The sequence below is a fragment of the Brassica napus genome, chromosome C7 (genome assembly GCF_020379485.1).
Source record: "Brassica napus cultivar Da-Ae chromosome C7, Da-Ae, whole genome shotgun sequence".
Lineage (NCBI taxonomy): Eukaryota > Viridiplantae > Streptophyta > Magnoliopsida > Brassicales > Brassicaceae > Brassica > Brassica napus.
In genome coordinates, this window is record NC_063450.1 from 45,723,580 (window position 1) to 45,736,414 (window position 12,835).

The 12,835-nt window shown below is 39.5% G+C and overlaps 3 protein-coding genes across 3 annotated transcripts; 2 read left to right on the forward strand and 1 right to left on the reverse strand.

Moving 5' to 3' along the window:
* Positions 1-568: 568 nt before the first annotated feature.
* LOC106440121 lies at positions 569-4,304 on the forward strand. Its single transcript, XM_013881721.3, has 13 exons — positions 569-934; positions 1,053-1,211; positions 1,279-1,530; positions 1,614-1,733; positions 1,808-1,888; positions 1,985-2,080; positions 2,196-2,291; positions 2,398-2,451; positions 2,547-2,750; positions 2,833-2,958; positions 3,040-3,105; positions 3,191-3,490; positions 3,562-4,304. Exons 1-13 carry the CDS (start codon positions 695-697, stop codon positions 4,036-4,038), a joined length of 2,271 nt encoding a protein of 756 aa, XP_013737175.2. The 5' UTR covers positions 569-694; the 3' UTR covers positions 4,039-4,304.
* A 594-nt stretch (positions 4,305-4,898) lies between these two features.
* Positions 4,899-6,551, forward strand: LOC106440118 (GATA transcription factor 6). The gene is made up of 3 exons (XM_013881719.3): positions 4,899-5,267; positions 5,439-5,684; positions 5,763-6,551. Exons 2-3 carry the CDS (start codon positions 5,442-5,444, stop codon positions 6,408-6,410), a joined length of 891 nt encoding a protein of 296 aa, XP_013737173.1. The 5' UTR covers positions 4,899-5,267; positions 5,439-5,441; the 3' UTR covers positions 6,411-6,551.
* Positions 6,552-9,036: 2,485 nt separating this feature from the next.
* LOC106442489 lies at positions 9,037-12,612 on the reverse strand. Its single transcript, XM_013884169.2, has 4 exons — positions 11,474-12,612; positions 10,755-11,368; positions 10,280-10,666; positions 9,037-10,229 (listed from the first exon to the last, which is right to left on the reverse strand). The coding sequence occupies exons 1-4, from the start codon at positions 12,610-12,612 to the stop codon at positions 9,037-9,039; spliced, it is 3,333 nt and encodes a 1,110-aa protein (XP_013739623.2).
* Between the last annotated feature and the right edge of the window lie 223 nt (positions 12,613-12,835).

A 12,835-nucleotide genomic window follows, 5' to 3' on the forward strand; every position in this document is an offset into this window, starting at 1 on the left:
TTTATTTTCTGGAAATTTACACCCTTAAATTTACACCCCTTGTCAGTTCAAAAAAAAAAATTTACACCCTTAAGTTTCAAGTTCACAAAAAAAAAAAAAGTTGGTGACAAAGACCTTGTCATTATCCCACAGTCTAAACAAGCGACATGATGATATTATCTATATTATAAGTCTTGGTCCAACAAACCAAACCAACATCATAATTCTCTAACCAAATCTACAGCTGGATCAATTTCTTAAAACAATAGGTTCCCATGCATGAGTCCATGACGAACCAACCAGTAAGCAAAACCTCTAGAATCAAGCAGGAAGCTATGAATTAAAGTCCAACCCCCTAGTAATATTGCTAAAGTGTAAATTATGACCGTAGGCAACAAATACTTGACCATCTCTGCTTTTCTTACCCACCCTCCCCTTTAGGTACACAAGTGCAACGAGATTCACAACGTTCCATCCGCGTGGCGTTACCGCTAAACGGTTCAGTTTGATGGCTACAAATAGTCGGAACGTGCTCGTGTGTATGTTATAAGAATGGTGCTGGTACTTTACTGTGGCGTGCACCATCTCATGTTACGACGAAGTTAGGAACGATAGTGGCTACTGAACTCGTTTGGCTCCTTGCCTCCTTGGTTTAAAAGTACTATTATACTTCTCGGAGGATTAAAGAAAGACGACATAATGTTCGGCTCTTATTATGAAAACGACAAGCTGTTTAGTTTTGACAAATGAAATGTCTAAACACGACGTCGTTTCTACCCGCGGCGTCTCTAAAGGTCGCCTGGTTATCGACGATTCATCGCGCTGCTCTCTCGCACCTACCGATGCAAATCTGCCATTGATTGATTACATCTGCTCCGACGTCAAAGCGAAGATGAGGAAACGCGATTTGGCAATTTTGATGCTCTCTGGATTTGCAATCTTCTTCACTCTTCAGGTGATTTCCCCTCACTAATTCATCGATCTGTTGCTAGAGCTTAGAAATCGAGTGCGAACTCGTTCTATGAGTGTAGAGTTTCTGAGATGGAATCTTATTGATTGTTGATTTTGCTCAGCACGAGGGGGATTTTGCGTTCAAAGAAGCATGGTTCCATCTGTACGATGATTACCCAGTGAAACACGAATCCGATCGTCTCCCTCCTCCTCTTGTAGCTGACCTCAACGGCGATGGCAAGAAGGAGGTCCTCGTCGCTACAAACGATGCCAAAATTCAGGTAAAAAAACGGAATGATTAGTGCTTATGGTTTTTGACTATTAATTGTTGAATGTTTGGTGGATTAGGTCCTGGAGCCTCACTCCAGGCGTGTTGATGAAGGCTTCAGTGAAGCACGTGTTCTTGCTGATATCTCCCTTTTGCCTGACAAGATCCGTCTTGCCTCCGGGAGACGCGCTGTGGCCATGGCCACTGGTGTTATTGATAGGTACTATAAAGATGGGACACCGCAGAAGCAGGTTTTGGTCGTTGTTACCTCTGGTTGGTCTGTGCTCTGCTTTGATCACAACCTCAAAAAGCTCTGGGAAACGAATCTCCAGGTTTTTTTTTTTTTTTTAATCCTCTTTGTCCTTTGTTCTGTATGTTACTGTCTTCTTCTTACTGATATTGATTGGAATAACAGGAGGATTTTCCACATAATGCACACCATAGAGAGATATCAATTTCGATTAGCAATTATACGTTGAAGCACGGTGATACTGGTTTGGTTATTGTTGGTGGAAGGATGGAGATGCAGCCTTATGTATGTACAAGGCAACATTTTCCATTTGGTTTTGGATTGTGTTAATTAATTATGGATTTTTCTTGTCGTCTTAGAATCATATGGACCCATTTGAGGAACTTGGCATTACAGAACAAAATGCTGAGAAACACAGGAGAAGTGCTACTGAGAAACAGGTATGTGGAGTTATTATATCTGGTAGTAATGAAGATGTTCTTGTGGCACATTTTGTCTAGGAGATGTGTTTGGAATAACTTTAAGCTTCTTTTCAGCCCACTGAAGATACGGGAGGTGTAAACTTGCGTCACTTTTCCGTTTATGCATTCGCTGGCCGGACTGGTGTTCTTCGTTGGAGTAAAAAGACTGATGTCAGTTATTTCTCCTTTATGCCCACTTCTTCCTTTACATATAGCTTACCTGTATTCTTAACTGCATCAGATTTGCTGGTCGAATTGATAGAATATTGTTTTGCTTCGCTTCTAGGATGTTGAAGCTCACACCTCAGATGCGTCACAGCTAGTTCCCCAACACAATTACAAGCTCGACGTGCATTCTATAAATAGCCGTCACCCTGGAGAGGTAAAGTTAACTCGTTCTTCATTGATCATTGAGCGATGTAGCCTGTTCTAGTTGCCTTTTAGGAGATTTATAATTGCTTTGGAAACTGAGATGTGCTGGACTGAAGTTTGAATGCAGGGAATTTAGAGAATCAATTCTTAGTGTTATGCCTCATCACTGGGTAAGTCTTATGCTTCCTACTACATGCTTCGGCTCCTTAGTCTAATATGCTTTAAAATTTTCTGTTCTTAAGGACGTTGTTGTCTTTGTATCCAGGACCGACGGGAAGATACATTATTAAAGCTTGCTCATTTCAGGCGACACAAGAGGAAGACATTGAAGAAGCAAGCTGGTAAGTCTACAACTTTTCCGTTTCACAAACCTGAGGAACACACACCAGCTGGGAAAGACTTGTCGAGAAAGATTCCGAAATTGATTGGGAAGGCTGCACGTTATGCTGGCTCGGCAAAACCCAAGAAGGTGAAAGCTCTTACTAAACGTGAAGTACCCACATAAAAACACTCATTTTGTGTATAGGACAGCTAAGCACATGTTGTTGCAGGGCATGCAATACATACCGACTATAACTAACTACACTAAGCTTTGGTGGGTTCCTAATGTTGTTGTGGCTCACCAAAAAGAAGGAATTGAAGCTATTCATTTGCCTACTGGTCGAACTCTTTGCAAGGTAGCTGTTCCTTCAGATCATGAACAAAAGCTTTACAATATCACGAACCTGTTTTTAATATGCTAGCTTCCTTACACTCAGCTTCATCTGCTGGAAGGTGGCCTTCACGCCGACATAAACGGAGATGGTGTACTCGATCATGTCCAGGTACACATTAGACACATCTCCCGCTTTCCCTTCATTGTCTTTACAATGGATCTTCAATACTTTACATTCTCTGTGCGCACCTTAGGCTGTCGGAGGCAATGTTGGAGAGAGAACTGTAGTTAGCGGATCAATGGAAGTATTGAAGCCTTGCTGGGCAGTGGCAACCTCAGGCGTTCCCGTCCGAGAACAGCTCTTCAACGTCTCGATCTGCCATCACACCCCCTTCAACTTCATGCACTACGGAGAGTTTTCACGAAACTTTGCTCAGGCAAGAGACACATCCTCTTTGGAGATTGCGACTCCCATTCTCATCCCCAGAGATGACGGTCATAAACACCGAAGAGGAAGTCACGGAGATGTAATCTTCTTGACAAATCGTGGAGAGGTACTTTTTCTGATGATCCAATCTCTTTTAACTTTGAATCTCGTTCAATAGCTCATAGCTTTCCCTACCAGGTGACATCATACACGCCTGATATGCACGGCCGCGAGCCGCTCTGGCAGTGGCAGCTTCAGACAGAAGCCACATGGTCGAATATCCCATCTCCATCTGGTTTAACCGAGTCAGGGACAGTGGTCCCAACCCTGAAACCATTCTCGTTGCGCATTCATGATAACCAGCCTATGATCCTCGCCGGAGGAGATCAAGCGGCAGTCATCATATCTCCAGGAGGAAGCGTATTGGCTTCCATCGAGTTACCGTCACAGCCGACTCATGCTCTCATCACTGATGACTTCTCTAACGACGGATTAACGGATGTAATTGTGATGACATCAAATGGGATATACGGGTTCGTTCAGACCAGACAGCCAGGTGCTCTGTTCTTCAGTTCGTTGGTGGGGTGTATCTTGGTAGTAATGGCAGTTATTTTCGTAACTCAGCACTTAAACTCCGTTAAAGGTAAGCCTCGACCTTCCTCTAGCTTTATTTAAATATATAAAGCCTCAGGGGATTTTCTTCTTCTCTACGGAAGTTGAACCGGTCCTATTAGCGGCGGCGCTTTACCCACACCGGTTTTGGTATACCGGAGTAGATTCAGCGTTTCAGCTTTGTAATTTTATTATAAACTTTTACAGGATTCTATAAGTGAAAATGGTAGAGGCGAATGTTAGGACTTTTTTTTGTTTCTCTCAGTTTTAATGTTTAAGTTGCAAGTGTTGCTGTGACATTTATTTAATCAAAAGAGATTTTTCTAACACTGGTCAAATCGTTATATATCCTTATATAATCTGGATTTCTGGAGACTAGATACATCTCAAACTGAAAAGAATGTTTCTGAAATTTGCAATTGAATCAGCAGAATCAGCACATTACAATACATTTATCTTTTTTTTTTTTTTTTTTTTTTTTTTTTACAATACATTTATCAAACACATGTATACGCTCAGAAGCATGTTGCTAGAATTGATAAATATTGTCAAGCATAAGCAATCTTGTTAAACTATAAACTGATTAAAACATTATTTTTCTCGTATTATTCCTACTTCAAATATTCAAGCGTGGTTGTGATCTTTTCATGTGAGGGTATATGACTGAAACATTCACTAGGAAAAGTAGAAATGAAGAACCAATAGATGAAATTTGTTTATGAAAACCTAAATACTAACGGACTTAATGATGAGGTGTCATGATCATATAGTATTGAGAGAGCCCAGCCCAAAACTATAACGTCTTTCAAACCCAAACATGTTTCCGTATCTGTGACGCTGCCGTTTTCATTTCGGGTCTTTTTTTTTTGGGGTCATCTCTTGGTCTCTGCTATCCCAATTTACGCTTCGAAATTTACAGTATCAAAGCTACGTTATACACACTTTTGGCAGTTCCATTTCATTCCACTACCACCCAAGAAACAATAAATTATTATTTTTATTTAGTGTTAAATTTGTTTCTTGAGAAAAGAGAAGATTTGGAGAAATAAGAAAGGAGCGTAAAGAAAATAGAAAAAGAGCGCACTTTTATTAGTATAGAGACTAGAGAGGCTGGGGCATCAACATATTCAATGCTTTTACCAAACTCTCACCTCTTCTTCTAGTCACAAGACCAACACCACCACCACCACCACTAACCCTTCTTCTTCATCTCTTTCTCTCTTCCTTCACCGACATCTCCTCTAAACTCCTCTCTCACTCCTCAGGCATTCCAATTTCTTCACGAATTTTAGGTAATCAACTGTGTTTTCTAGAGGGTTTCTCTTCACATGTCTCTAGCTAGCACTATAATTAATGGGTTTTCGTTGGATTTTTTTTTTTTTTTTGTTTCTCTTTGAATTGAACGAAACCGTTTTTTTTTTCTTGGACGTTTTTAATTATAAGATAATTTTCGGTTTTGTTAGGAAATGGAAAGTGTTGAACTTTCGTTGACGAACATGGAGACGGCCGTCAGCGCTGACGGAGCTCAGAATGGCGACGATTTCTCCGTTGACGACTTGCTTGACTTCTCATCAAACGACGACGTTTTCTTTGAGGATGGCGCTGAACTGGAAACACAACGTCATAAAGGAGTCTCTGTTTCGTTAAATGACGAAACTACCCTTAAACGGAGCAACGACTTCTCTACCCCCTGTGAGCTCGCCGTTCCGGTAATTAGTTTTATTCTCAATTTTCCCTATTTTTTTTCCTAATTTAATCTAATTTTTGCAAATATTTTTCAATGTTAGACGGATGATTTGGCGGAACTGGAATGGTTATCCAACTTCGTAGACGACTCCTTCACACCGTACTCAGCTCCCACGAAGAAACCGGTTTGGTTAACCGGAGACAGGAGACACCCTTTAACTCCGGTTAACGCGGGGTCCTGCTTCAAAGCCCCTCTCCCGGTTAAAATCAGAACCAAACGACCAAGAACCGGAGTCAGTTTATGGTTTTCTCGTTCTCCGTCGTTAACCAACTCCTCTTCGAGCTCTGCAACCTCCTCCTCCTCTTCTGGTCATTCAAGCCCTCTATGGCTCTCCGCCTCTGAGTTTCTCGACGAGAAAGCGGTTAAGAGACAAAAGAAGAAGAAACAGTTCTCGTCGTTGGAGGTTCAGTCGCAGACGCGGCGTTGTAGCCACTGTGGCGTTCAGAAAACGCCGCAGTGGAGAGCAGGACCCTTGGGAGCGAAGACGCTGTGCAATGCGTGTGGTGTGCGTTTCAAATCGGGTCGGTTATTGCCCGAGTATAGACCCGCTTGTAGCCCAACTTTCTCTACTGAGCTCCACTCGAACCACCACCGTAAAGTCATTGAGATGCGTCAGAAGAAGGAGATGTCCGGCGATGCTGATAAACCCGGTATGAACCGGACGGTTCAGGCTGTGCGGAGCTTTTGAAGATATTAGGGATCCGACCCGGTTAACTCTTAGCATTATTAACTGCTTTGAAAATGTTTTTACTTGAATTTTTGTTTTGTTTTAAAGTAACTGGTAATGTTTTAAAACTTCAAATCTCATATATTTTTCGTTTCGCGTTAATATTTTTTTCGCATCGTTCACAATATATCTACTTTATAATAATATATAGTTTCAACTTACAATTTGAAATTTTGAATGAGTATGGGACAGTGGAGTGAATATGAAACCGTTCGTAAATTTCAATACTTAGTTGGGGACACACCAAACGTCATGATCGTTATAAGTAGTTCCTTTTCTAGTCATGAATGTATGCAATATTGGCAAATATCAAAGCTATATATATAAGACCAGTTGAAATTATTTGAATGTAATATGAGGAAAGCAAAACTATGGGCAGGCTTGATTTTTAGGGTTGGCAAGGACTTGTATAAGTAAAACAGATAATCAATTAGTTCGGTGATTATTAATTCACGAATAATAGCATTAATTCACGAATAATAGCAAGTAGGTACAAATAAATAAAATTGGTCAAAGTTTGGTCAAAACAAAATTACACTCGTTAATGTAAAATCTGGGCATTTGTCACAGACTCTCACAGTCGTTGTGCTCAACACTACGATTACAGCATCTTGTGTAGTCAACATCATGCCAGGAATTGTATAAAATCTCTAATTTATTTGAATTTTTCATTTTAATAAAAAGTCTACAGAAGTTTAAAAAATTCTACATAACAATTGTTGCCAAAAAAAAAAAAAATTCCACATAACAATTTAAAAAAACGCTATGAATTGAAAACAGCATCAACTTTTTTTTTGGGACAAAAAAACAGCATCAAGTTTTTTTGTAAACTAAAAAAAAAAAAAAAAAAAAAAAACTTGATGCTGTTTTTTTGTCCCAAAAAAAAAGTTGATGCTGTTTTCAATTCATAGCCATCACTTCCCTATTGTAAAAAAAAAAAAAAAAAGCCATCACTTCTCTCTTGTATATCTATACAATTGGTTGACAAAAAAAAAATATCTATACAATTGACATATCATCTATATTATTAAAAGAGAAGTACCCATTTGAAAATGTTCTTACTTTATTAATTAAACTTCTTTTTTTTTGCTTGTCTTTTTCAGTTGCATTTATGAAATATCCTAAAACGAATAAAACTGACTAATTTATTACTTGTCTTTTCAGTTACATTAATGAAATATGATTAAATGAATTTAAACTTCCTATTTTATTGTTTGTCTTTTTCAGTTACCTTAATGAAATATTCTTAAATAAATTTGGACATAATGTCATTTAATCGACCAAAAAAACTCATGAGTTATCCTTACGTGCATAATTTTAATAATGGAGATTTTTAAAAACGTGCATCATTAAAATGTTACCTAAAACATGCAACACTAATATATAACATGCATCAATAAAACTAGAATTTGACTCACACAATTGTACGGATATTATTTTCAGTTGATTAAATTTAAAAATAATTATTTATTCAAAAAATATTTAAGAATGGCTGTGTTTTTAAAAATTATATGGTATTATTTGCTCATAACTCATTTGTCATTTGATAAATTGTTAGAAAGAAAATTTTAGAATAATATAACTCAGTTGTCATTTGCTAAATTTATGGTTTTTATTTATATTTTTTATTATTTAATTATAATATTTTCATTTTATATTTGAAAGATAAATGAATTTTCTTTCAAACAATATTTTTGTAAATGTATTTTTTTAAAAAATAATCAATTAAAATTGTTATTATCATTGAATATCAATATTTTTGACATAATTTGAGTTTTCGTTTACATCAAAACTTATCATATTTTAGGATAATTTTAATTTAAAATGTAATTTTCATATTTTTCAAACAAATTCTAAAAATATTTTTAAAATATTTTGTTATAATTGTTAAAAAGATATTGAGTTGCATTTCAAATAAAAAGGTAAAGATATTAAAAATATTCTAATTAAAATATGTAAAATTTAATATAGTTTTAAGAAAATGGTAAAAAAAAATTACATATAAAATAATCATGATTTTTGTTAACTGGGCGTATCATTATTTATACGATATCGCACACGGAAGAAAAATTTCTGTTTTTAAAATTATCTAATTAACTCTATACTCATTTTTTAAATATTTTTTATATGATATCACACATTCGTAAAAAAAATCAATAGTTTAAGATGCAAAAAAAATATATTTACTTAATGAATATAATATGAACGAATATTACAAATACATCATTTAATAAAATAAATTATTAAAAACTGAAAATTAATATCTGCGCTGGCACGCGGATGAGCGTCGAGTAAACTTGAAAATGGAAGTCTGAATTAACGTATTGGGCACACTGTCTGATTGACTAATATATTAGTCTGGGTATTTTTGGTCTTTGGAGATTGGATGCGTCCTTCTAGTGATGTGCAATATTGCCAATTTCTGGACTATTTTTTTTTTTTGAATGAATGTTAAAAAAACCTGCGTACAACTAGTGTGACTTGGTTATTTGAATAAAGAACTACTTCTACTCATTTTCCCTAAACATTTACACCTCCCCTGCTAAACCTTGCTACTTATCAGCTTTCAAAACTTCCAAAAAAATATTTACATTCTAGTCTCAAACCAGAATTGAAGAAGACCATCTAGTCCCTTCAGGTCTTTAGTCTGTACAATGCTGAGCTTATTGCGGACGGCTTTATCCAACAGTTTTTTCAAGACTTGTATAGGCGTCCCCTGTTCTCCATGTCTCCGCTTGTTACGCTCTCTCCAAAGCGTGTATAGAGCCGCTTGGAATGCATATCGAAGACAGAAGAGCTTCTTCTTTACCATTCTCGAGTCAGAGACCAGCCCTACAATACCCGCCCAGTCCTGAGTGTAAGAGTGTTGAAGTATCCCTTTAGTAAGGTGATCCCATATCTTCGAGGAGAAACTACACTCAAAGAAGAGATGGTTTCTCGTTTCAGGAACAGATTTGCACAGGACACATGTGGTATCTACTCCTTGACTCCAACTAGCTACACGATCCATTGTAGATAGCTTGTCTCTCATCGCAATCCAAGTCATGAAGGAGAACTTTGGAGTGGCCTGAGGGAACCAAACACTCCTCTCCCAAGGGCATTGTGCAGTAGGCTCTCTCAATAGCGTCCAAGTCTCGCGGGTTGAGAACTTTGGTTTAAACCCTGAGCTCCACCTCCACAGATCAACATCCTCCGCGTCATTCAGTTGCTTTGCTTTGATAATCTCCAATTCCTTAACAATGTCATTGGGGACGGATCCACGATGTCGTCTTTTCCTCTGTAGTGACTGAAAGGCATCCTCCACTGTGGCTGCTTTCCTAATTCCCATAACAATTGTGCCTCGATCACCCAATAAATCAGACAACACGCTCAAACCAGACCACTTGTCATACCAGAATGAGGTATGTCGACCATTACCCACTGCCTTCGTGTGAAAACTCTTTGCCACCTCTCTCAACTTCAGTATCTTCCTCCATATCCAAGATCCAGCTTGGGTTTTCCCACTGATCTCCCAGAAACTTTTCGTTTTTAGAAGCTTGGTTTGAATCCATTTGCCCCAAAGAGACTTACCCGTGAACATTCTCCATATGAGCTTCAAACCATAGACCTGATTCACTTCTTTTAGAGGTCTGATCCCCAACCCACCTTCAGACTTAGGCTTACAGACCTCTGTCCATGCGACTTTTGCACCTGTGGACTTCAACTGCGGCCCAGTCCAAAGGAACGCAGAGCATAGCTGCTCTATCTCCTTGATGCAACTGCTTGGGAGTCGAAATGCACCTAACCAGAAATTAACAATGCTCATCAGCACAGATTTAAGCAGTTGTAACCGGCCCGCATAGAAGAGAAAATGGCTCGTCCAGGTGGAAATACGACCTCTGATCTTCTCAAGGAGAGGTAGATAGTCTTGTTTTTCATAGCTTGAGTTAGAAGAGGAAGACCCAAATACCGAACAGGGAGCTCTCCCTCCGCAAAAGGGAAATCTGTCAAGATCCTTCGCTTTTCCCCTTCTGCAGTGCCTGCCAAGTAGATAGTAGATTTTTCCAGGCTGATAGAAAGGCCCGACCATACTGCGAACTCGTCAAATACCAAGAGTACTCCTTCTACTGACTCCTTGGTCCCTTCTACGTACACCATGAGGTCGTCAGCGAAACAAAGGTGTGTGAGAGCAATGGACTGACAGCCGGGGTGAAGGGCAAACTTCTTATCTCTTGCAGCTTTATTTTATCTTATACGACAATACATTCATGCATAAGACAAACAGGTAAGGTGAGAGAGAACAACATTGTCGCAGTCCTCTAGTACTTTGAAAGTACCCGGCAAGATCGCCATTAACTTGAACCGAGAACGAAGGGGAGGTGACGCATAGCCTGATCCAGTGGATAAACTTGCTAGGGAACCCCATTACAGCTAGACAGTTGAGAAGAAAATACCATTGGACGGAGTCAAAAGCCTTTGAAATGTCGAGTTTCATCGCACACCGTGGGGAGATCGAATCCTTGTGGTAATCTTTCACAATCTCAGAGGCCAGTAGTACATTTTCCATAAATAGCCTTCCTTTCACAAACGCAGACTGGTTGGCTAGAATTATCCTCGGGAGAATTACCTTGAGACGATTAGCAAGGATTTTCGACACTACTTTATAGATCATATTGCAACACGCAATGGGTCTATAGTCCCTCATCTCCAAAGCCTTTGTCTTCTTGGGTATAAGGGCTAGGATGGTTGAGTTAACTCCTTTGGGGAGGAAACTCATCTTGAACACAGATTGGACTGCAACTCTAAAGTCCTCACCTATCACAGACCAAGCAGTCTTGTAAAATTCACTGGAGAAGCCGTCAGGACCTGGGGATTTATAAGAGGGCATAGCGAACAGCACCCCCTTGACCTCCTCCGCTGAGACCTCCGCCTCCAATCCTCTGCAATCTTCCGAAGTACATACAAAATCTAGTAAGCTTCTTAGCTCTTCTTCAGAGGCACCTTGATAATTCTCCGGGGTCTGATTAAGAAGCTATGAGAAGAACCTTTCTGCCTCAGTCTTGATCTCGGAATGACTTTTAGCCACACTTCCATCAGGGCACTTGATCTCCCGCATGGTGTTTTGTGCTTGTCTTGTTCGAATGGAGTTATAGAAGTTCATATTGTTCTGGTCTCCCACCTCCAACCAATGCAGTTTAGATTTCTGCTTTAGGAAATCCTCCTCTAACTCCGCTACATGAAGCCACTTCTCATAAGCCTCTGCTTCCTCCTGGATCGCCTCGGTACTAGGAGCAGATAAGGTTAGCTTCTGCTTCTCACAGAGGATGACATGTGCTTCTTCCGATATTTTGGAGAGGTTACCAAGCTTCTCTCTGCCTAGATCCCTGATAAGAGGCTTCAGGTTCTTAAGCTTCTTTGAAAAACGATACATTGCCGATGTGGAGTGAAACATCTTCTCAGTCGAGTCCCAATATGCATGTATCATAGGAAGAAAGTTGGGTAGTCTCCCTATGGCATTGACGTATTTGAAAGGCCGCTGAATTTTCTCCTTAGGCTGAATCAGCTGAATCTTACATCTCATGTGATCAGAACAACCTCCCGGTTCGAACACGGAGTAAGCGCCAGTGAATCTGTGCAGCGCCACATCATTTAACAATACCCGGTCGAGTTTCTTACAGATTAGTCCTTCTTCTCTCTTGTTACACCAAGTGAGCTTCGGACCTTGGTAACCCATATCAGAGAGTTGACAGTGGAGTACCATCTGCTGAAAATCTCCCATGCCATTCGGTAGACTTGCCAGATTTGAGAACCCAGAATGCTCATCTCCTTCAAGAATTTCGTTGAAATCTCCCATAATCATCCACGCTTTGTTGCGAAACATGGGTGAGTTAGAGTGATGACAAAGATCTTCCCACAGCACCTTCCTACCTTCTACCTCATTGCTTGCGTATACAAAAGAGCATAAGAACTCCTCCTCATCTTGTAACACAACAGAACAAGTGATCAGTTGATCCGTTTTGAAAACCGGAGTCATACAAACTCTTTCCCTCCAGAGCAGCCAGATCCGACCTCCTCCGCTATGCTCGTAGTTAGTTATAGCAGACCAATCTCTAAACTCTGAACTCAATATCTTCTCGGCTTTCTTTTCCTTTACCCTAGTCTCCAATATACATCCAAACTTCATCTCATTGTTGCTTAACCAATTTTTTACCACGGAATGCTTCAAAGGTTTGTTGAATCCGCACACATTCCAGAAGAAACTTGACATATTAAAGGTAGCGGCGAGAAGACCTTGTGCTCATAGCCAGTGGATTCGCATCCTGTGACTTAGCCTTCTTCTCCTTCTTCACCCCTTTCCTATGTGTTTCTCCTACTCTTTCTTTTGCATGGTTTGGAGTGATATTGAT

Bases quoted from the DNA above. Each gene is read 5' to 3' on its own strand.
- LOC106440118 (XM_013881719.3), top strand. From the start codon at position 5,442: ATGGAAAGTGTTGAACTTTCGTTGACGAACATGGAGACGGCCGTCAGC. The intron at 5,685-5,762 runs GTAATTAGTTTT...TTTCAATGTTAG, and splicing joins CCTGTGAGCTCGCCGTTCCG to ACGGATGATTTGGCGGAACT.
- LOC106440121 (XM_013881721.3), top strand. From the start codon at position 695: ATGAAAACGACAAGCTGTTTAGTTTTGACAAATGAAATGTCTAAACAC. The intron at 2,292-2,397 runs GTAAAGTTAACT...GCTGGACTGAAG, and splicing joins ATAGCCGTCACCCTGGAGAG to TTTGAATGCAGGGAATTTAG. The intron at 2,959-3,039 runs GTAGCTGTTCCT...CCTTACACTCAG, and splicing joins CTGGTCGAACTCTTTGCAAG to CTTCATCTGCTGGAAGGTGG.
- LOC106442489 (XM_013884169.2), bottom strand. From the start codon at position 12,612: ATGAAGTTTGGATGTATATTGGAGACTAGGGTAAAGGAAAAGAAAGCC. The intron at 10,667-10,754 runs GTACTAGAGGAC...GATAAAATAAAG, and splicing joins TCTTGCCGGGTACTTTCAAA to CTGCAAGAGATAAGAAGTTT. The intron at 10,230-10,279 runs GTTACAACTGCT...ATTTCTGGTTAG, and splicing joins TTTCTCTTCTATGCGGGCCG to GTGCATTTCGACTCCCAAGC.